This window comes from Glycine max, chromosome 2, assembly GCF_000004515.6.
Source record: "Glycine max cultivar Williams 82 chromosome 2, Glycine_max_v4.0, whole genome shotgun sequence".
Classification (NCBI taxonomy): domain Eukaryota; kingdom Viridiplantae; phylum Streptophyta; class Magnoliopsida; order Fabales; family Fabaceae; genus Glycine; species Glycine max.
In genome coordinates this window covers 2,350,140-2,372,458 of record NC_016089.4, presented here as the reverse complement: position 1 = coordinate 2,372,458, position 22,319 = coordinate 2,350,140, and the positions used below count along the sequence as shown (strand labels likewise).

The window sequence follows — 22,319 nt, the reverse complement described above, 5'->3', positions numbered from 1 at the left end:
TAATAAATACCATATTATGATTTTTTAATGTAATATTAATTATTCTTTTTTATCAATACTTTTAATAAATATTATTTTAAATTTTTAATTTATTAGTTTATATATATATATATAAAATAATTTAGAATGATACTTATTTATTTTGGGATGGAGAGAGTGGTACTTTCTTCTTGTTGTATGTTAAAGAAGTGGTATAATTATAAAGTTTTGTTAACTTGAATATTGAAAATGGGTTTCAAACCCAATTCAACCCCTTAAATATCCAAGGCCCACCTACTAGTTATGGCATAACATAAGGAGAACTGGAAAAGTGTTTATTGTTAAATAGTAGTTTACTTTAATTGCAATGATTCGTTTGTGGCATGAACTGAACAGATCTTAGGTTTATAACCAGTTCACTTGTTAAAGAAGGCAAGAGGTGCTTTGTTTCAAAGGACAAGGCATATCAAGGAAACAGTGCTCATTTATGTTGTTTTATTAATGATGCTGAAACAACTTGACTGTTTAACAGACACTAAAAATGCTTCATTTATTATGTAATTAATTTAATGACCAATAATTAATTTTTAATAACATGCATATATACATTCAAGACTATTGAAATTAGGCAACACACTTGTAGTTTTCTTGCTAACCCTATCCATTACTGAACGTCTTGGAACCTCCTCCTCATAGATGTGGACAGATTCGAAAACAATTAGATTTTTTTTATGCCTAGTGTAATTGGAGGTAATATATATATATATATATATATATATATATATATATATATATATATATATATATATATATATATATATGTATATATATATATCGTCGAAATAAAATAAAAAATTGCCAGAATGGAAGATTAGTGGATACTTAAATAATTATTTTTGTCGTTCTAAAGAATATTTATCTTTTGGAGTGAATCGAATAACACGGTAATTTTTCGATCCTTTTATATCATTGATTAAACTATAAATAAAACAGCACATGATTAATTACTAATTTACAAAATAGCAACACAAAAGAAAATAACAATAAAGGCCTATATTTATAAATTATAATATCATTAAGAGTTAGTTCAAGTGGCAGCTAATTTTTTACAATTCACTTAATCAAAGAGTTGTTTAAATTTTACTAAAAAAAACAGAGACATGCACTCGTTTATAGTACAAATTATAACTATTTAGGAGACATGATTTTTTTAGAGAAGATTTAGTAGACACTATTTGAAACGTGGGAAAATGGCATAAGATTTGAATTCCTAAATATCTGCTTCGATAATATCGCAAGAAAACAAACTCTTGAACCTAAACCTAAACTAGCGTAATTATTATTATTGTGCACGAGTAAGTTTATAACCTACATATTTTATATAGGTTAGTATTTTTATATAAGTTTTTAATATATTTATTTATTATTTTAATTTTAAAAATATTTGTTAATAAATATTAAATAAATAGTTATAAAACTGATATGTGTCGATGACATATAATGTTAATTTATTTTTATAGAAACAAATAATGTTAAATTTAAAACTTGTGTAAAATATAATACACATGGCAAATAATCTTTTAAGATTTTTATTAAAAATATATATATGTCTAACAATATTGTTGAATTTCTAGTCCATATGTGTGTGTGTGCGTTGCTTTTTCTCACTGTTAGGCAGATATTGACTTTGAGTAATTGATTCAATTGCTCAAAGAGTATCTTTTTTATATATTTAATTTTGTGTTTAATTGCGTGATTTACGATTAATGAACTTTGTATATACTATTGCCATGATTTGTAAAATCTGCCCGTAAGGTTTAAAAGGTTGTAATTGCTTTGGATTAAGTTCTAGTTATGAGGATTAAATTACATGATTGAATAATATGTGTAACAAAAGTTGGTGATCTGAAAATGGGTATGTTGGGATAATTTGTGAATATGTTGCATTGTAATCTAATGGTATTTATCCTACTATCGTCCTGACTATTTTATTTTAAAGCTGTGTTCGTTTTTGTAGGAAAGAGAGCATGAAAAAGTTACAGCAGCGATGAAAAGGAAAGAAATGAACACGAGAGTTTTACGAGTCTAGTTTTCTTTACAAAATTGAGATGAAAGGCAAAGAAAAAATATAATAAAAATGCATGAAGTCGAGTATTTTTTAAATTCAATGTAATCACACCAAAATAGAGGGATGATACGACAGGTAGTCATGAGAAGATATGTTACAAGTCTCATATCGAATAAACATAATGTTACGACAGTTAGTAATGAGAAGATATGTTATAAGTCTCATATCAAATAAACATAATCTCATAATAAATCGTATAAGTGAAAAACAATCTTTATCTTATAAGTTAATGTTGTATAGCTGAGTTAAAGTCTGAAATACTTTCTAATGTGATAGGCACACTCATAGAAACTGATTTTTCATAACACAGTCACAAGTTAAAAAAATATTAAAAGAAAAAGAAAAATACTAACACAGGGTAGTTTGGACATTTGTGTCATTTTTAGTGATTTTTTTACTGTTCCTGTTTGAGTTGCAAATTTGAATGATGACTAATTACTCTAGACTACCTTGTTTTGTGTAGATGAATAGATGTACGTACTGTATTTTGTTTCTCGTTATAGATAGATTTTCCCATGCTTCTAATAGACCACTTCATTTGCATGTCTAGAGAATTAATTATAAATACGCTGAGATGAGTATGTAGATGGATCAAAATTCTGAAATTTGGTTTTCTAGCTATAATGGAATTTGATTTGAGGCAATCATGGTAGTTACGTAATTATGGAAAAATCTTTTTTTTTTTTTAATTTTCTACTTTTGAGAAATTTTCACTTAAATTACTTTGCTAATGTTTTCAATTGCTTTCAAGTTAAGGTATGGTATTTGTGTATGGCTTTTGGTTTTAGTAAATCCTAAACTAAGTTTTTCTAATAACATTCACTCATATTTTTTTCATTCACAAATATTAATTATTAGTTTATTATTTTTTAAAGCTGAAGTAATCATTTACTCATTATATATATACATACATATATATATATATATATATATAAACTTATCTTAATATTACCTCATATTAAACACTTTACTTTTTCTACCCTTAAATTGATATTAATTTAGTTTCTATTTTATTTTTTAAATTTATTCGAAAAATGTTAGTTTGTTCGATTTTTTAATTTATAGGATCCATCATTTTACATGTATAGCCATAAATAAAATACAATTAATTTAATAGTTAATAAAACATGTTAATATTCTTAAATGTACTCCCACGTTGAAAGAAGCATACTAATAGTTTTACGCGTAGTTTAAGTATATAATATAAATTTAATAAACTATATATATTAATATTTTTTATCAATGACTTTTGAACAAAATAACAATTTAAAATTATTAAATTTTATTTAAATTATTTATTTCTTATCTACTATTGTACAATAATATAAAAGTTTATACATTTTGTTTTTTCTATTTATTAAATTTTTTGCAAAAGAGAGGGAGAACAAAATTTTTATTTGTAATAAAAGTTATCGAATTTCATAATTTTATAAAATATTTTTTTGTTTATTTTTATAAACATTTAACTATCTGCTTTTTTAAAAAAGAAAATTCTTCTCTTCCTTTTCTTTCTAAAATTCAACTATCAAAACACACCTTTAAAATTTGATCTTCATGAAAAAAGCTACACGATTGTCCAATTAATTGAGTTTATATTCCTTGCAGTTTCTGATCTCATCCAGACAAGAGAGACATTGATCTCTAATTCATCTAACAAAAAAAATGGGGATCTGTTTTTTTTTCTCTGCACTTTCCAATATTGCTTTCGGGATGATTATTCAATTCGGGAAGACAATATGAACTTTTGTTAAAGATCTGGAACACAATATAAACTTTTTCATGGGCCTCTGTGTGTGTTCCCCATTCATTATAAAATAATTGATATGGAGTACCAAAAAAGGCTTTTGCTATATCCATCTTCCCTTTTTGATAAGTACACTCCCACTTGTTTTCTTCCCTTATATATACCCATTAATAATAACATTGATATATAACTATTATTCCAAAACGTCTTTTCTGAAAATGTTTTGTTTTGAACATTTCAAAAATTACTTTCTAGAACACAATTTTATTTTTGGTTAAATTACTCATTTGGTCCCTATAGTTTCATGATTATTACTTTTTTAGTCTTTATAGTTTGAAAGTGGTCTTTTTAGTCCCTATAGTTTACATTTTAATTCTCTTTAAGTCTCTTTAGTTTTAAAAGTGGTCTTTTTAGTCCCTATAATTTCATGATTATTACTTTTTTAATCCCTATAGTTTTCAAATTACAGGAACTAAAAGAAAATTAAAATATAAACTATAAGAACTAAAAATAACACTTTTAAACTTCAGGAACTAAAAGAGAATTAAAATGTAAAGTATAAAAACTAAAAAGACCACTTTCAAACTATAGAGACTAAAAATGTAAGAACTATAAAACTATAGGGACCACATGAGTAATTTAACCTTTATTTTTTAACATTCCAAAGGTATTTTCCAAAACACAAAAAAGTATTACGGAAAGTACTTTTCAAAATGTTTAGAAAACCTTGTGAAAATATTCAAGCAGAACATTGGGACCATTGGAAACCCACAAAGAAAATATTGTACAATAATGAAGAAATTGAATTGGAGAAAACATACGATTGATACATGTCCTTCAATCTAGACAGCTCTGAGATGTATTCTACTGCGAGAAGTTGGACAAAATTAAGATTCAATTGAACGTTGGTGCATATGTAAAATGAAAGACATCAATAGTATTGTGTAAGTGAACAAAATAAAACAAAAAACGAAAGTAGTTGGGAGCATAAAAGTATTACATTGGAGTTTGGAGGATGAAAAAACCCTAGCATTGGAGTAAGAAATCAAACAAGGAGGAACAAAGTAAGATCAAAATAAGAGATTGAAAGGGGATGAACGGAGTGAGAAAGAGGAACAAATGCGATGAATGAGAGGGAAATATGATATTGTTATGAAAGAGGGAGTGTATGTGCGCTGAAAAAGGGAGTGTGTGAGGGAGAAAAGAAGGTTTGAGAGGGAAAATTTACTTAAGTAATTTGAATTTAATAAAAGGAGAAGTCAAGTGTACTAAAAAATAAAGGGAGTGAATATAGAAAAAGCCCAAAATAAAAAATCCAAATTCCAATGTCCAAAACACATATATATGTTGCTTATAAAAAAATATACACACGGTTGTTTCGATAAACTCATAATGTTTGAAGAAGAAAAAAACAGTTAAAATCAAATTATATACTCAACTTTTATAGAAGAAATTTTATTTAACTTTTTCAAAAGGTAAAGTACATAAGTTAAAATATTTAAGTTATGCAAAAAAAAAAAAACTCAACTTATTTATTTTCCTAATTTTTTCTCTTATAAGTATTTTCATAAAACTCTATCAAAACAAAACTTTATCAAAACAGGGTCACGTGCATTTCCTAGTTTAGTAGGAAAGGCAAACCGTTCTAGACATGCAAATCTGTTATATTTTTATATTTTAGAAAGTGTTTTTAAGTGTTAAAAAGCTTTAGTTTTGATACAGTATTAGTGTAAAAGTTTTATACTGTTAATTAATTTGAAAACTAACAGGATCGTGCTCTGCTCAGGGCAAGAGAGAGGATAATAATGGGTAATATTTATATCGGGTAGATGACTATTTTGTTTTCTAAATATGTAAATTAAAGATAATTTAGTTTAAAAAAAAACAAAAAATTCGATTTAGTTCTGTGTAAAAAATAATAATAATTTTGTTAAGTTTGTAGGATCATTTTATTATAATATTTTGATGACTAATTTAATAATAAATTATATTTTTATGATCAATTTCATACTATGTTAAAAAAATTAGAAATTAATTTATCATTAAGTTATATATAAAACATAATTATCATACTTTTTACATATTTAGAGATTAATTAATGTTTTTTTTTTATGTTTTTTCAAGCAATAAATTGTTATCGATTTACGCATAGTTATATACTATAGATTAACAAATTTTAAATATAAGATTCTATAATTAAATGAGAATATTATTCACCTACTAATTATATTCTTCTAATAATTTCGAGTTATATAAACGAAATAATTGATAAAATGATAGATCATGCTATCTTTTCATAAAAAATACGCTATCTCTTATCTAGATTAATTATCATTGTATTTTTTTTAATGATTAAAACAATAATAAAGTATTTTTGTGCTGACTATCGCATTGCCAATGATTTTTAGGTCGTCTTCCTCTCATATACAGCTTTACGAGTAGTATTATAGTATGACAGATCACAGATAAATCTGCTTATCTCATATTTGATGTTTTTTTTTTCAAACTGAATTTAAATTTTAAAAAATATTCCAGCTTAAAGACAAAGACAAAAACCAGCCTATGATTTATTGTGCAGCTTCCATGTGGAATTATGAAGATTAGCTGATTAATAATATAACGTAATATATCAAGTGCTAACTAATTATTCAGTATCACAGACCAAGGACAACCACCTCTGAGATCCAAAGATGCAAGTGATACACAAATTTCGGAATTTTTCTCAAGTTAAGCCCGATTACGGTAAGAAGGGATAAAATTAGAGAGCTTTAGTTGGGAGAATTGAGGGGAATAACAGATTTACACCGATAAATCATGAACAATCACACATAAAAAAAATTATATCACATTTTAACTTAAAATCTTAAAACTTAAATTTATGAGTCTTTTTCCTTACTCGTATGGTGTTCAACTTTATTCTTTTTAATTGATTGTAAGATTTCACTTCATATTTAAACTCTAATAAAATTTATAATATAAAAAAATGAGATTTATATTAATGATTGATAAACAATTAGATAAGTTAATTTGCCAACATGTTTTTTTGGAAACAGAGGTTGGAGTTACCGAAAGGATAACCCAAAACACGAGCAATGCCAACTTTTAGTTCATGAAAAGTAAGTCGTTTATTTTATGTCTTTTATTTATTAAAATGTAATATATGTGATTCTTATTTTCATGAATCAGAAACAAAAAAGTGACAAATTTTAGGGAAGAACGAGAACCAATCTGACCCATTCTCATAAATGAAAGATAGTTTGTTTTTGAAACACTAAAAAAATATTATCATATTTACAAAAATTAAAAACATATTTAATTCAAAAGAATCAGGAAAAAAGGACAAAACTCGCGTTGATTCTTAACACAGTGAGGATTTCAGTTCATTAATTTCAGGATCACTTTTCAAAATATTTTGTTCAGTTTATTAAAAACCAACCAAAAACTCCCTTTTCTAGTTGAAAACAAGCTTAGCTGTAGCCTACAGTTACATGACTTGTTAAGCATCCCGAATGAACCCCACTTCCTAATGTTTTGTATTTTTTTCACCCAAGTTCTTATCATATGGAAGCGATTTGTGATATCCGTACACCATATAGAGGTTTTTGGCTTCTAAGGGAAATATGATTATATGAATTAAACATATATACCAGAGGCAAAATGGATTATCATATTTTATAACAACAATAGTGCTGATTATACAATTATTGAAGTTTCATTATGATATTTATTGACAATGTGACGGATTGAACAACTAGCGTGAAACGCACACATTTATTCGATGATTGTGTCCCTAGTTATATTAGTTATTAGTAGTACAACTTTGCATAGATAGCGTTGTTGATAAAAGCCAAAAGGACACATTATCCAAATTTATTGGGCACATATGCCAAGTATCACGTGGCCAAAGGGCATTGTGGAAGCAAGGGAATGTTTTCAGGGAGATGCTCCCTCTGCACCAAATTTCTCTCCCCAATTAATAATCAAATAATGGAGCATCAACCAAATTATTGGTTAGTAGGAATAAAACTTCACTGGAATTCTTAAGTGAAATTTTAGGTTTAATATATGTGAATAAAGAAAATGCGACTGATAAAGAAGAAATATTAAAGAGGGTTGATTAAGTTTTTGAATGAATATTAGTTTGTCGATAATTCGCATTAATAATATGTGAATAGATATGTATGAATGATGGAGCATCACACCATGCCGGTGTTAAATATTTTTTTCTTCCCGAAGCAGAGAGTGCATGTGGGTGTGTCGCTTGAGAAGGAAAACACACATGATTCACGAAGCAAGTGCAGTGATTTGCAAAGTGTTAGATGGTTTTGGTCTACTTTTTCGGCCTTCCCCATGTGAACTCAACTCAATCTAAGACAAGTGCAATAGATGGGGTCTTGCCTCTCAGTCAAACAACATTGACCTGGGCCAATACAATGATCCTCATAAACACACTCATCAAAACCCTACAACTTACATCATAGTTACTGTTTATCCACCTCCTCTTGTTACCCATATCTTTATCATCCAAATTACCTGGCCATATCTATCCTTGCTAGGAATGGCAAAAATATGTACGTAATTGCATGAATTGAATTTAGATAGTTTTAAGATTTTTTTTCTTAAATCACATATATTATCTATTTGAGATCATTATGTTTAAATTTGACAGATTTATTATCGATCATAAATCTTTTTCTCTAAATATTTAATAAAATTATATATTTAGACTCGAACTTGAGAGTCGAGACTTTTTGATTAATTTAAAATAACATCTAAATCATTTGATTTATGTAGTGATAACAATAACAAGTTAATCTTAGATATGTCTTTAAATAAATAAATGTTTTTTTTTTTATTTAGTCATCAATGGGATGAGTAGCAAGCAATGCATGTCATGTTACCATGCATAATTTTATTTTTTATTTTTTGACTGCATGCACAGTTTTAAATAACTCTAATTACACATAAAATAAATCATTTTAATCTATTTTAAGAGTCATCTTGTCCCGCGTTTCAAATATTTGTTCCCAAATCATATTCTCATTTCTGTTTCATCAATTAAAAAATTGACACGTAATTTAAAATATTCATTTGTATTTTTTAGTCCAATTTTGAGAATCAAAGCCCAATATAATGTCTACCAATTAATTAGGTATTTTAATAATAACTATAGACTATAATTCATATATGAAAATTAAATAATAATTTATAATAGTTAATTAATACTAATATATAAAATAGGTTAATTAAATAATTAATCTATCATATCTCTCATCCAAGCGCAAGAAAAATAACAGGAGAAATTTTTATTGTGTTTGTGGGGGGAGGAAAAAGAAAGTCCAGTGAGTCAATGAATTTTTATTTTATTTTTATACTCCAGTGTCCAATCCTTTAAACTTGAAGTGAACATTCACAATTTCACACACGTGTATACATGTACACACATACACATATATGTACTTTTGAGCTCATATTCATACTATTTAATTTACCCTTCATCAATACTTAATTGTCATCATCCTTAAGTTTTTCCCTCTGTTAAGTTAATCGCTTAATCCACGGGCTTTCACCGTTTGTGGAGTGGAAGTTGAAGAAAATATACAATTGTTAATACCACGCATGCAACCTTGTCCATGCCATATTTTCAAGCGATGCTCTGTGTTCAAAGTAAATAAATAAAAAAGATGAGAAGGAATGGATTGCAATTAAAATTAAGTGAGGGCATCTTGATGGGAATAACTTTAATCAAATAATTAAACTTGTATTAAAGGGTTTTCTAAAGTTGTTCCAAGTGTCTAAAGAGAATTCCCTGACCTCGTACAACAATTCCAGCACTTTTATTTAAATTTAAACTCGTGGCCGGGGCACATTAGATTTCATACTTCAAAGCTTTCATTAATTTTTTTTTTTCTCTTTGAATCTCTATGCAAAAAAGCGATTTGTTTAATTTAACCCTATTTCTAAGCAAAGAAATTAATTAAAAAGAAAAACCGCTCCAATACAATGCTACACCTGAAATGCTGCATTATATTAATTTTTAAATACGATACTCAAATATAGATTCCAAACAGGCTACAATCTGAAGATATTTTATCCCACAACAGAAGGAAATTATAGAGCGGAATTTTATTTTTTCCAGATTTATAAGAAATCGAACCTCTTGTTCTTTACCAAAATCCATTATTGTCGCTTGAGTTAAATCCAACAGATATATAAGGCAAATCAATTAAGAATGTGGTTCTTTTGGCGTTTGCACACGTCCTAAAACACATACCAAGCGGAGAAGTTACATTTAGAAGTTATAGAGCAGCAACATTTTGGTAAAGTGAAAGTCCAGGATAGTATTAGATAGAGATAAACATGTTCAGTAACCTATTAGTATACAAGTAACGATAACGCACAAATTAAATAGTGTGAGATTGTTTAAGTTTAATTATATGTGTCAAGTTTAAAAATTATTTCTAACGAATAACACTTGTGATCTAAACGAATTTTTTAAAAGTTTAATATGATGACTTATTCTAAATTATCTTGTAATTCATTAATAAAAATCTTTTTAATATTTTAATTCCTTCATATTCTTATCAAGTGTAATATAAATTGATGGTGTGACATAATTAGATAAAGATAAACATATTAAACAATAACATAAAAGTCACAATCAGCAATATATATAATATCTTAAGTTTGCGAAAATCTCCCAAAATTTTACCCATGCATTCATATCACATTATCTATCTGTATATATATATAAAGTAAACACATTAACATTGGTGATAATAAACAGCCATGGAGATAGCCAGATTCCTCTATATATGGATGGTTTAATTATCCAAACGGGATGGCCGCAATGTGATAACTACAGCACAAGGCCAAGAACTGCCAAGTCTTCGTCAGGAAAATGAAATGCAAATATGGTCACATGGATTCATCAACTTATTCTTTGTCCTTTTTCTTATTCCATGAATTATGGGGTATATGATATGTACACTTCTATGTATAATAATGAGGCACTCTTTGTAGGTTCTCGTAGATGTCAATTCCATTCGAGTTATCTTTGGTCACTCACTCTTCATGTTTTAAATCATTGATGCCTCTTAACTTAAATCACGGAGTGGCAGATAAATCTCTTTAGTCTCTTCTATTGCAAGTAGCTAGGATGGTAGTTAGAATGATAACACTTTTTTGCCCTTTTCGTTTTTTTCTTCTTCTTGGTTCTTCCTCCTGTTTTTTACTTGATTTTTTTTTCGCCTTTCATAACTGTGGCATAATTTTTGGGTAGTTTAAATTAGTCACCAAAACCACAATTCTTTTGGTTGGGTTGGGTCCTTGCTTTTTTAAAGATAACGGTTCAGTTGGTGAAAAAATAGGCATGAAGAATCTCTATTAATTAGTATTATAGAAACAAAGAAAAAGATTTTTCCCTAATTGTGGAGCAGAAACAAATTTATGTACTAACTAATTCGAAAGAAAGGTACATTCCCCCTCCATAACCAATCCAAATGTTTTGCTTTTTACAAGAAAAAAAAAATGGTTATGATTCAGTGGATATCCATATTCTTGGATCACGTGATAGCTATACAAGTTGAATCCTGTGTGCTATTAGGTCCTTGTGATAATTAACAAAGGATATATATTTTCTCCTTACCTCATTCACATGCTCCACATTTAGTCCTCCAAAATTAGATTTGCAAGAAACTTTCACGGTCATTAATATTTAAAAGAAAAAAAAGAATGAATATTTTTTTTTCTGTCAATTAACTCCACTTCCACATGAAGCAACAGATGCTCTTGTGCAATGGCTTGCGTTACATGTGGTTTCATCATGTGCTGCTGTTCTCTAGTACATGCTGACTATTGTTAGTATTTCATTATAAAATGAATTATGAGGTGCATAATCAAATGAACTTAATGTTGAGGAATTAACTGTCAAAGTTAAGATTAATTAAACACGTAATAAATTCATTGACCTCCAGCTAATTGATTATTCCTCTTTTATTTTATTGCTTCTGCTTCGTGGCGTTTGATGCATGTGACTATTGTGAGGCAGAAATTGAAGGACACGTAGGTATACATAACTCGGGGTAAACACAAGAAGGTGAATCATTCACTAACAGGTTGGAGCGTTTGGACCCATCACCATCTTTCACAAAAAACAATTCTAACAGATACTCACTGAATATGATTTTAAATTAAGTTTCAAGGATAAATATTAATAATTTTTTTCTTAACATAGATATTGATATTGGTACAAATCATAATGAATCTTCATCAAATACCATAAACACACGAAGATAAATATTTATCTCTGAATAATATTTATTTCATATCCAATAATCAGTCAAAATTTTAATTATATAATATTTAGTTAAGGAAAATTATTATCACTTATATTAATCATTATTTAATAAAATAAATATTAATCATTAATAAAATTAATAAATATTTTATACTAATAATATATTATTACAACTTAAAAGATTTAAATTCAAAATTATGCTTGTCGTGTCATGGGATAGATTGAGAAATAATGTTTACTAAAACACTTATCTCAATTGAATTGAACATATTAAATATATAATTAATGTTTGCAAACATTAATGAATGCCTTCACGAACAGATAAAAAGTAAAACAACAAAATAAAAATTGATTTAATACATTATAATTATAGAAAATATGTAATATATATTTCTAATAATTAAAAAATATTTACATTTTGAATGAATATTTTAAAAGAGATAAAGGTACCAATAATTTAACTCTGGTCAAGTAAAATGCTTATAAATCTTCTTAGTACTTTTTTATTTTTTTATTTTTTTATAACAAATTACAAAGATGTTATTGCAATAAAATAGTTCATCCATTTACATACTTGTATCCAACAAAACCATTTTGAGTTAATAGTAAAAGTTTTTTATAGTGATAAATAATTAAGAAATATTATTAGTATGTTTTTAATTAGTTATTTTCAAATTAATAAACTTATGTAATGCTATATAATTGAATGATGGTATAATTGTTTCTACCAATATGTTCTTATTAATTTAAACAATTTAATTTTCATCTATTATCAATATATGTTTTATATTATTAATTAATAGAAATTATGTTAAATATAATTTTTAAAATAATTATTATAAAAATTAACAAATTTTTAATTTTGTAATTGGAAGAGAGTATAAAAACTATTTCCATCATCAATAAATTTAAAATTAAATTCTTACTTTTTTGGTAGTTCATTAAATTCTTATTTTAAGAAACAAGGAAAAAACTAAAACTAAAACTAAAAAGTTATTCATCCAAGTCCAAAACTTATGCATCCATGCGCAGCGCACAGATTGAACTGCGTTGATATATAAAATCCCAACGATAACGAAACTCACTTCAAGCAATCAACTCTCAAAAAACACTCTTCCAAACTCTGCCGCCAAAATCACTCTCAACGTACCGTTTTAGCGGTTACTCTCTCCTCCGCCGTTCCTTCCGCTTCTCGAATGCCGAGTCACTGACTCGCCGCCGCATAGCCAAAAAAGAAAACCACAATGTCTTCCCGGCGCCACTCACTAAGCGGGCCGCCACCACTCTCCGGCACCGAGTCGACTCAGAACCTCCGACAGCGAGTCATCACGTGCCTCAACAAACTCTCCGACCGCGACACTCTCGCCGGCGCCGCCGCGGAACTCGAGTCCATCGCCAGAACCCTAAACCACGACTCGTTCTCGTCCTTCCTCTCTTGCATTCACAACACTGATTCCTCTTCCAAAGCACCAGTTCGAAAACAATGCGTTCATCTCTTAAACGTTCTCTCGCGCTTCCACGGCGAAGCGCTTTGGCCTTTCATATCGAAAATGCTCGCCACCGTGCTCCGGCGGCTCCGCGACTCCGACTCCGCCGTGCGATCCGCGTGCGTGGACGCCGTCGCGTCGATGTCGTCGCGGATCACGGGACCGTCGTTCTCCGCCGCGTTCCTGCGGCCGCTCATGGACGCGCTGGCGCAGGAGCAGGAGGCCAACGCGCAGATCGGCGCCGCGCTGTGCCTCGCGGCGGCGGTCGAGGCGGCGCCGGACCCCGATGCGGAGGCGCTCCGGCGTAGCGCGCTGCCGCGGCTCGGGAAGCTCGTGAAGAGCGAGGCGTGCAGGGCGCGGGCGGCGCTGCTGGTTCTGATCGGAAGCGTGGTCGGCGCTGGCGGCGCTTCGAGCCGCGGTGCGGTGAACTGGCTCGTGCCGTGCCTAGTCGAGTTCCTCGGCAGCAAGGACTGGACGGTGAGGAAGGCCGCGGCGGAGGCGCTGGCGAAGGTGGCTTCGGTGGAGAGAGATCTGGCGTCGCAGCATAAGGTTCTGTGTTTGAATTCGTTGCAGAATCGGAGGTTTGATAAGGTATATTCCTAAATTTAACTTTCTCAGATTATAATTATTGTTATATAATGCACTTGTGAAGGTAGCGAAATTTAAAAGAAGTAAAAAATGAAAATAATATTGGTTGAATGTTATATTATATGATTGGAGTGGGTGGTAATGTTGTTTTGTCCGTTACAGATCAAAGTGGTTCGGGAGACTATGAATCGTGCATTGGAGACGTGGAAGGAGGTAACCGAGGATGCTCCTGCTTACGTTAAATCTGAATGTGCTTCTGTTGGTAAGACTTGTTTCTTTCTTGCATTGTGTTAACTTTGCTACCAAAGTGTTGGAAATAATCTAAGTCCCACATCGGTTAAAAGTAATCCCACATTAGAATATATAATTGAGGGCTAAAGATGGCCGGATACTTTTCCTTTTTGTCTTGTTCTTCTCTTCGAGGTGTCCTTTTCGAGTGCTTGATGAAACTATCCTCTAAAGGGTGGGATCCCTACGAAAAGCACTCTGATGCTCAAGTTAGGTCTCGACACAAAGAAAATAATGAGTTTAGTAAATGAGAATGGATAGAATAATGTGTGTTACCTCGAAAATTTAACCCTTTATATACCTCTTAATTAAGGGCATGTAATTTGAGATTACCTGGCAGTGTTAATATAGTATTAAGAATAAGATAAGCAAAATTCTTTAACCTCCATGAGATGGTGGCTGAGAGGGTATTACTCCTAGGCCATGGCTTAGAGGGTACTAGGTTGTGGCTGAAGGGGTCCTAGGCCATGGCCGCTGTGGTTGAACCAAATACCTAAAGATTCTTCTTGCCTGATAGGATTGAAGATATTTAGCCTAGTTGAATACCCGAGGTTTCACCTTTGTCAAATAAGGTCCATAATGTTCACCTGAGTTATTTCTTTATCGAGGGGTACTAGGCCATGGCCGAGGGGTGCTAGGCCATGGTCGAGTCGAAGACCTAAGGTTTCTTCCTACCTTAGAGGGTTAGAGGTATTTGGGCATTCGGTCTATCCAAATACCCGAGTTCTTTCTTTACTCCGGGGTACTAGGCCATGGCCGAAGCGGTCCTAGGCCCTACTAGTATACTTACTGGTGATCTTTTTTCCCATCATGTTAAAACACCAAACTATCCAAAAATTGGTCCATTTCAGAATTTGAAGTTGTGATCTCTATATTTAAACAATTTTTAAGGAATGTAGCTTTTATGAATGCTGCCAAAGTAATCTCGTCCATTATTTTTTGTTGTTGATTTTTTCTCACAGGCACAGATGATGGTAAAAGTCAGTGTGTCTCTAAAAGTTCACCCGATGTTGGCTCTAAGTTGTCTTCTAAAACAGCCCCTGCCAACAGGTCCCCTCCATCAGTGATTTCATTCATGTCGTCCATGAAAAGAGAGAGTTCTCTAAAGAGTAATGAGAAGCATTTGAGAATGGGGACATTGAATCATCAGGGTCATGAGAAATCCTCCAATGAGAAACGTGAAACTCCATTTTCGAGGTCCTCCCACTCAAATTTGTCTAGGGAAGATGATATTAAAAGGTGTGATGTTGAAGTTTCTAAGCCACCCCCATATCAAAACGGGGTAAATTCGAGGGCAGAGATAAAGCGTGTTCTCTTTAGCAAGGTGTCTGATGAAAAAATGAGGAGATTCAGTAGTTCAAAATCTTGTGTGGTTCCATGTATTGATGATGATGATCTTGATGCAAATGAAGTTTGTGAGAGCCCACAAGATGTTGAAGACTTTGCTTTGATCCGTGAACAACTTCTTCAAATTGAAAACCAGCAATCAAATCTGTTAGACCTACTCCAGGTATACTATAGTGCCTTGATATACCTTTTACCCTATTAAATTTAAATTATTTAGGCCAGTGCTATTCCTGTCTATATGACTTTTTTATATTTAGCTTTTGAATTATTCTTCATTTGTCTAGTTTTCTGACAGTCTGTCATGTTTGATAAATTGAATATTCCTATTTTTGATCCTTCTGTTTGTGGCATTTTTAAACATGTTCGTGTGTTTGTCTTTGAGGTTCAGGATACTATTTTCCTTCCTGGACTAGTAAATTTGTAATATCAACAAGCTGCATATGTTAACACTTAACAGAAAACACGAAGTAGATTACCACACCCTTTTAGCTAATAATCTCTTTCTTTGTTTGACCACAATTCTACTAGTCCTATTGACAATACTCCTTTTGTGGTTTACTGTTATTGAGTTTCATCCTCATGACACATGTATAATGAATAAGGTATTGCCTTGTTATTTGAACGGGTAAAGCCTATACTTTGGTTGTCTTTAGCTTTGGTCATGTTAATTATAATGTAGTCCACTCCCACCATTTCAATCCCCCTGCACATCTACCACATGTTTAAATTAGAAATTACCTTCTCCCTTGTATTTAAGCTGTCCTTCAGTAAATTGTAATACCCCATCGTCTTGTTTAAAAGCTTATAGTATCTTTTACCTTTCAAAATAAAAGTAAATATTTTTGACTCGTGTCTCTGTCTTCATTTGAATATAGAGATTTATTGGAAGCTCCCAAAGTGGTATGAATTCTCTGGAGTCACGTGTACATGGCCTAGAGATTGCCCTGGATGAAATATCTCAGGATTTGGCTGTTCCAGGTGCTAGGGTTTCCAATATTGATGCCACAGAAGACACTTGTTGCAAGCTACCTGGTACTGACTTTTTGAGTTCTAAATTCTGGAAGAAGACAGAAGGTCGTTATTCCACATCAAGGTTCTCTTTAGGAAGCATACCATCAACAAATGCTGTGCATAATGCAACCAATAAAGATGGAAGCAGAGAAATATTAACTGCAAATAACAGCCGATTGCAACATGGTAAGGGTGGATATTTTGTGAATCCATCGGCAGAAGTTCAAAGCGATTTGAAAGGGCATCATACGTATAAAGTGTCTAAAAACATGGTCCAAGACGCCATGAGGAGATATGATGGCATTCAACCTGCTACTGAATCACTGAGGAACCAGAATATCAGGTAACTATATATCTGATTTTAGTACACATTAAATTATAATCTTAGAAAACAATATTCTTATCTGCAATTGTTATATTTTGTTGCTCCTTTCATTTCAATTATTTAAGTGTATTATGTACGATCTGTGGCCTGTTGACTTTGGTTAAGTCATTTTAAGTGTCATGTTGCAACTGGTCATTCTTTCTGTAATTTCACAATGGTAATTGTGGATTTAAAGAGTTGCAGTTTTATTACTACCCGAATTACTACATATACAATTACACTAACAAACCTATTGCTCTTTAATGATCCTTTTATGACGTTAGAAAATCACCATCGTGGTTTAATCCAGTCTAGTTTGTGACTCTATCTGGGTAAACTGGGTTGTAATGTCAGCATTCACTTTATTCTTTGAACAATCATTCATCATTATCTGCATCGTTTTTTCATCCCCTTACACTCCACCAAAACATTTGAAGTTCTGTTATTTGTATATGTATGAGATAACTTATGATATTGTTTTCCTTACGCTTCATCAGGTCATCCGTGTAGTGAGACACAGCATTTCTCAATGGCTATTTTATTGCAGCAAGCATCACAGAGTCACGGATCACTAATTTGTAGGGATAAATTTGCGAAAGTCAATCTTTTTGCTCGTTGGTTCAGCTTGCAGTGCAGGAGAGTTGTTTACTTTAAAGCATTAGCAAAATTATTATTTAGAGAAGAAGGCTATTTTCTACAAAATTGTCCATATTGAGGCTGAGTCATCAGAGTGTGGATTCGGATGCAATATATTGGTTAAAGAGTTTTACTGAGGTGTGGCTTAAAGGAAGAAATATGATGCAGGCTTAGAGTTCTCTTGATGTGTCATAATTATGCGTCTTTGCCATCTTCATTAGAAAGTGGGGAAAAAAATGCTGTGCTCTTCAGAAGAGTTCCGAGCCTCTGCCATAATTGACCCATGGAATGGGTATTGTCTAGGCGTGGCAAGGAAGAGGGTCGGGGCCGAGTTTGACTTTTTCTATCTAGATTTTTGTCGGAGCAGGTTCAAGAGTGAGAATTTAGAACTGCAGATGAAAAATTAAAATTCAATCCTAGTGTCGGAATCAGAAAGATTCACTCCACTTTTATTTTAAAAAATAAACATTTTAAATATCCTTGCATATATATTTTGGACCCTTCAGCAAAAAAAAAAGAAAGAAATTTGGAAGTCTTGGGATTTCCAACATCTTACATGTTGAAATTAAAGTCTCATACTATGGTGTCAAGATATGGTAGGGTGTTGTTGGGTTCAAACAGGTGGTTTGTTTTTCAAATTCTATGCAAATTATTCGACTTGTGCAGGAAAACGTCCAAATTTAACATTACTGTGGTAACGAGTTAACTGTCATAAAAATTTGGGACTTCAAGTTGTTTTATGTATTCAAAGAAGAAAAGCAATGTATTGACTTCTGGTGAAATTGAGTGCAAACGGGAGAGGATAAATTAGTTGTTTTTCATGAGGTTCTGCTTGAAATGATTCATTTATTGTCAGGAGAGGATAACAGACGGTTTTGGGATTAATTTTTTTAAAAAGAGATACATGTGGAAAACTTTATAAAAATTGTGTTTAAATCTTATTGTTAATTCTCTAATCCATTCATCACTCACCTTCATTATTTTGACACTAAAAATAATTAACAATTATATGAATAAAAAAATATGAAAGTAAAATTAAAATAAATATATCTTTTTAAAACTAAAATATATATTTTTATCTTTCTAATTAGGTCCATTATGACAATTAACACATTTCAACTTAATTAGTGATTTTGAGTTTTGTATAAGTAATTACATTAAATATTTAGGAGAGTTTTATTTTTCTTAATTATCCTATTTGACTCAAGATACTTGTGGTATGTAAAAAAAAAGTATTTAATTGTAGCATTCTTTCTTAAAATTATCTAATTTTTATTCATGATTTTGTTCTTTTTTTTTCGTTAAGATTGTTGATCTTTTGTTCTCAGCGTTACAGGATTACAGCATTACAGGAGCCCGCTCAAAATAATTGTACTAAATTTTGGTAATTACTTAATGCACCACATTTGTTCTTGGTGGACCTCCATAATTCCTAATATTTCCTTTTTACCCTTCCTCTCCCAAACAAACCTAGCTGCTTCTCCCCCAAACCTCCATCACCACCACACCCAACACCACCTCCACAAACCCACATCACATCACACCACCCCCATATAGTTATGGATTGAGTAATCTAAAATACAACTGTATTACCAATTACTCAATTATAATACATTAAAAAATACCCACATTGGCTTACCTTCGAGTGTGTCTTTTTCATTGCCTTCAACTATGATGGCTGGGAGTTCTCATTGACTAGTCAACACTGAGGAGAATTGCAACAGATGCAATGGTGCCTTCACCTTCACCAACGAACAGGGCCTCTGCAACGAACAAGGGAAGGGTGTTATGGTTTGGTTGAGAAAGGAAGGACACAAATGTCAATTTAGGGCATCAATTATTTTAGGAGGTTTACCAAACAAAAAGTGGTGCATTAAGTAATTATGCTAAATTTTTAAGTTTAATGATAAATTTTACCACCAAACTTTTATTATTTTACAAATTTTACACTCAAGGTTTATTTTTGTGAATTTTACCACCCAATTTTCATAATTTTACAGATTTTGCTAAAGTTTTTTTTTTCACGAATTTTATTTTTCAACTTTTAACATTTCATAAATTTTACCATCCAAATTTTTTTATTTTTATACATTTTACCATCACATTGTTACAAAATAATGTAAAAAGACCCTTTTTTAGATTTTTGTACATCAATTATAATTATAATTTACATTGGTTATAATTACAACTAATATTAAAAGTCAAAATCATTCCTTTTTCATCAATAGTGGTAAATGTGAAAAAATAAAACTTTAATGATAAAATTTATAAAATAATAAAAGTTGAATGATAAAATTTATAATTAAATCAAAATTTTATTCTGCCGAAGATGATCCGAGTTCAATACACTCACTCACGAAAAACTCCTATATTTCTCTAAAGAGGCCCATACCAACTAATGAAAAATGGGAGGTATAACTAACAATTGCCCATTTCATTTGCATCCCACAAATTAAAAAGAATAAATCACTCATCATGGATAAAAGAAGAAAAGAAAAAGCACTCGCCATATTTCGTCGCTTATCAACAAGTGATACCTAATCTATCTGCGCATAAGTTACTTATTGAGTTCTCACTTGTATCTTGGAGAGTAGCAGATGCAAGTTTTCATAAAAAAAATCTATTTTATTTTTATCTTGTAATAGAACACTGTCTTTTTTTTTAAAAAAAATAATTAATATAAGTTATTTCAAATTTATTGTAAAAAAATTATTGCTCTATTAGTCAACATAATTTATCCAATATCTGAATTATATTCTACAGTTTAATAGGTTTTAATTAAGCCGTTGAAAATACACTAAAAAAATAAGCCGTTGAAAATTTTCGGAATGATATTACCATTAACGAGGAGGCTTCAACGAGCAAAATAAATATACGCTACTACTATCTATGCGCGCATTATCGTATAGCTAAGTAACAATTCATCTTTATAAGGAGCATTGGATTTTAAATTCCGCTCTGAATAAGTTTTATATTTCACGTATAGTTTCTTTAATTCCTTTGGTTCTATGAACATTCTTCATAAACATTAAGTGCGGACAACACTATCGTTTTATTCCGAGTAAAGCAAAAGGATTCACACCCAATAGAGTTAAAATCAAAAATGAAAAGAATGAAGTTAATCAAAAGCAGATAGCGTTACACGTAGGACTTTGGAAAAAAGCTCACTAAAAACAAAGTTCATATGTTATCCTCACTCGTAAGCTTGAAGCAAGGAAGTATTTCTTATCATCCTATATCTTATTCTCTATCATTTTCATTTTATCGAGTTCTGCATTATTTATCTTCTTTGAGAATCAACTCATTCACGTATTTGATTTGAAAGCGGACTCAATTGCCACCTTCCACTTTGCAAATTGCAATTATATTAATTTATACTGAGAAAGATGTTTGGCCAATTCCACTATGATTTTCAGCACCTTCCCCAGTTAGGAGAAGACCCATGTAAATCTAATTGTCCTCAAGTAGTTCATTGATTCTTTTAGGTACATGGTTACAAATTGGACCTAGAGGAGCTATGCCAATAAATAAATAAAAAAAGTCACACCGCGATAGAAGTTAATTAGAGGCTTCCACGTTGTTCATTGGTTGTAGTGTTTGAAAACTTGAGAAAGGCTCGAGGAAGAAGAATTATTGTCTTTGTGTTCATTGTTATTGATTTTGAATTATAGTAAGAGATTTTTGAGTTTGTGACTTTGCCTAATAATTTTTAATTCTAAATATGAGAAAGGTAAAGGAAAAAAAATGGATGATTATATTCCTTCATTTCAAGGTATTGAATTGAAGTGGGTGTTTGAAGCTAGGTCCAAATCTGACAAAATACAAAGTAGTTTCGGCTTTAATGTAAGAGTTGGACATGATTTTTATTAACGTGGCGCTCAACTAAATAAACTAAAAATTTTATTTAAAGTTTAAACAACTTTATATTTTGGTCGAGTGCGTATTTTATAAGATAATACGAAGGAATTATTCTGATCAAATAGTTAGCTATTTGAGTATTTTATCAAGAGAAAAGATAGATAGTACGAAAAAAAAAATATTATTACAAAAACAGTACGAATCTTGTGTAAAGAGATTTAATTGAATATCATTGTTTGACTTTCGCGCATACCATGTCGACTACACTTGCTGGTTGGTCGAATAAGAATTCTTCATTTTCTTTAAGAAGGATTTCGTATTAAAATTAAATGGCCATTTTGTTTCACTAATTTAAATATACACAGCTTCTGAACTTGACGGTGGATAAATAAAAATTATGACAAAAAGGCTAAAAAACAGTTCGTTTCATCATAAAAGCCAACATCTCCAAGAAAATACTAGTAAATATTTAAGAAAATATTATCAAACCCTCACTTAATTATTTTACCTTGTGTGCTTATAACAAGCACAGCATAGTTTTTCAGCACACAAAAATATACATCTAAGAAATTAGTCCTCTATTCAATTAT

At 30.9% G+C, this 22,319-nt stretch overlaps 1 protein-coding gene across 1 annotated transcript; it reads left to right on the top strand.

Annotated features, from left to right (window-relative positions):
- The first annotated feature begins 13,173 nt into the window (after positions 1 to 13,173).
- On the top strand, positions 13,174 to 18,483 carry LOC100527301 (uncharacterized). Its single transcript, NM_001250886.3, has 5 exons — positions 13,174 to 14,228; positions 14,388 to 14,487; positions 15,476 to 16,023; positions 16,736 to 17,214; positions 17,733 to 18,483. The coding sequence occupies exons 1-5, from the start codon at positions 13,395 to 13,397 to the stop codon at positions 17,743 to 17,745; spliced, it is 1,974 nt and encodes a 657-aa protein (NP_001237815.2). The 5' UTR covers positions 13,174 to 13,394; the 3' UTR covers positions 17,746 to 18,483.
- Positions 18,484 to 22,319: the final 3,836 nt, after the last annotated feature.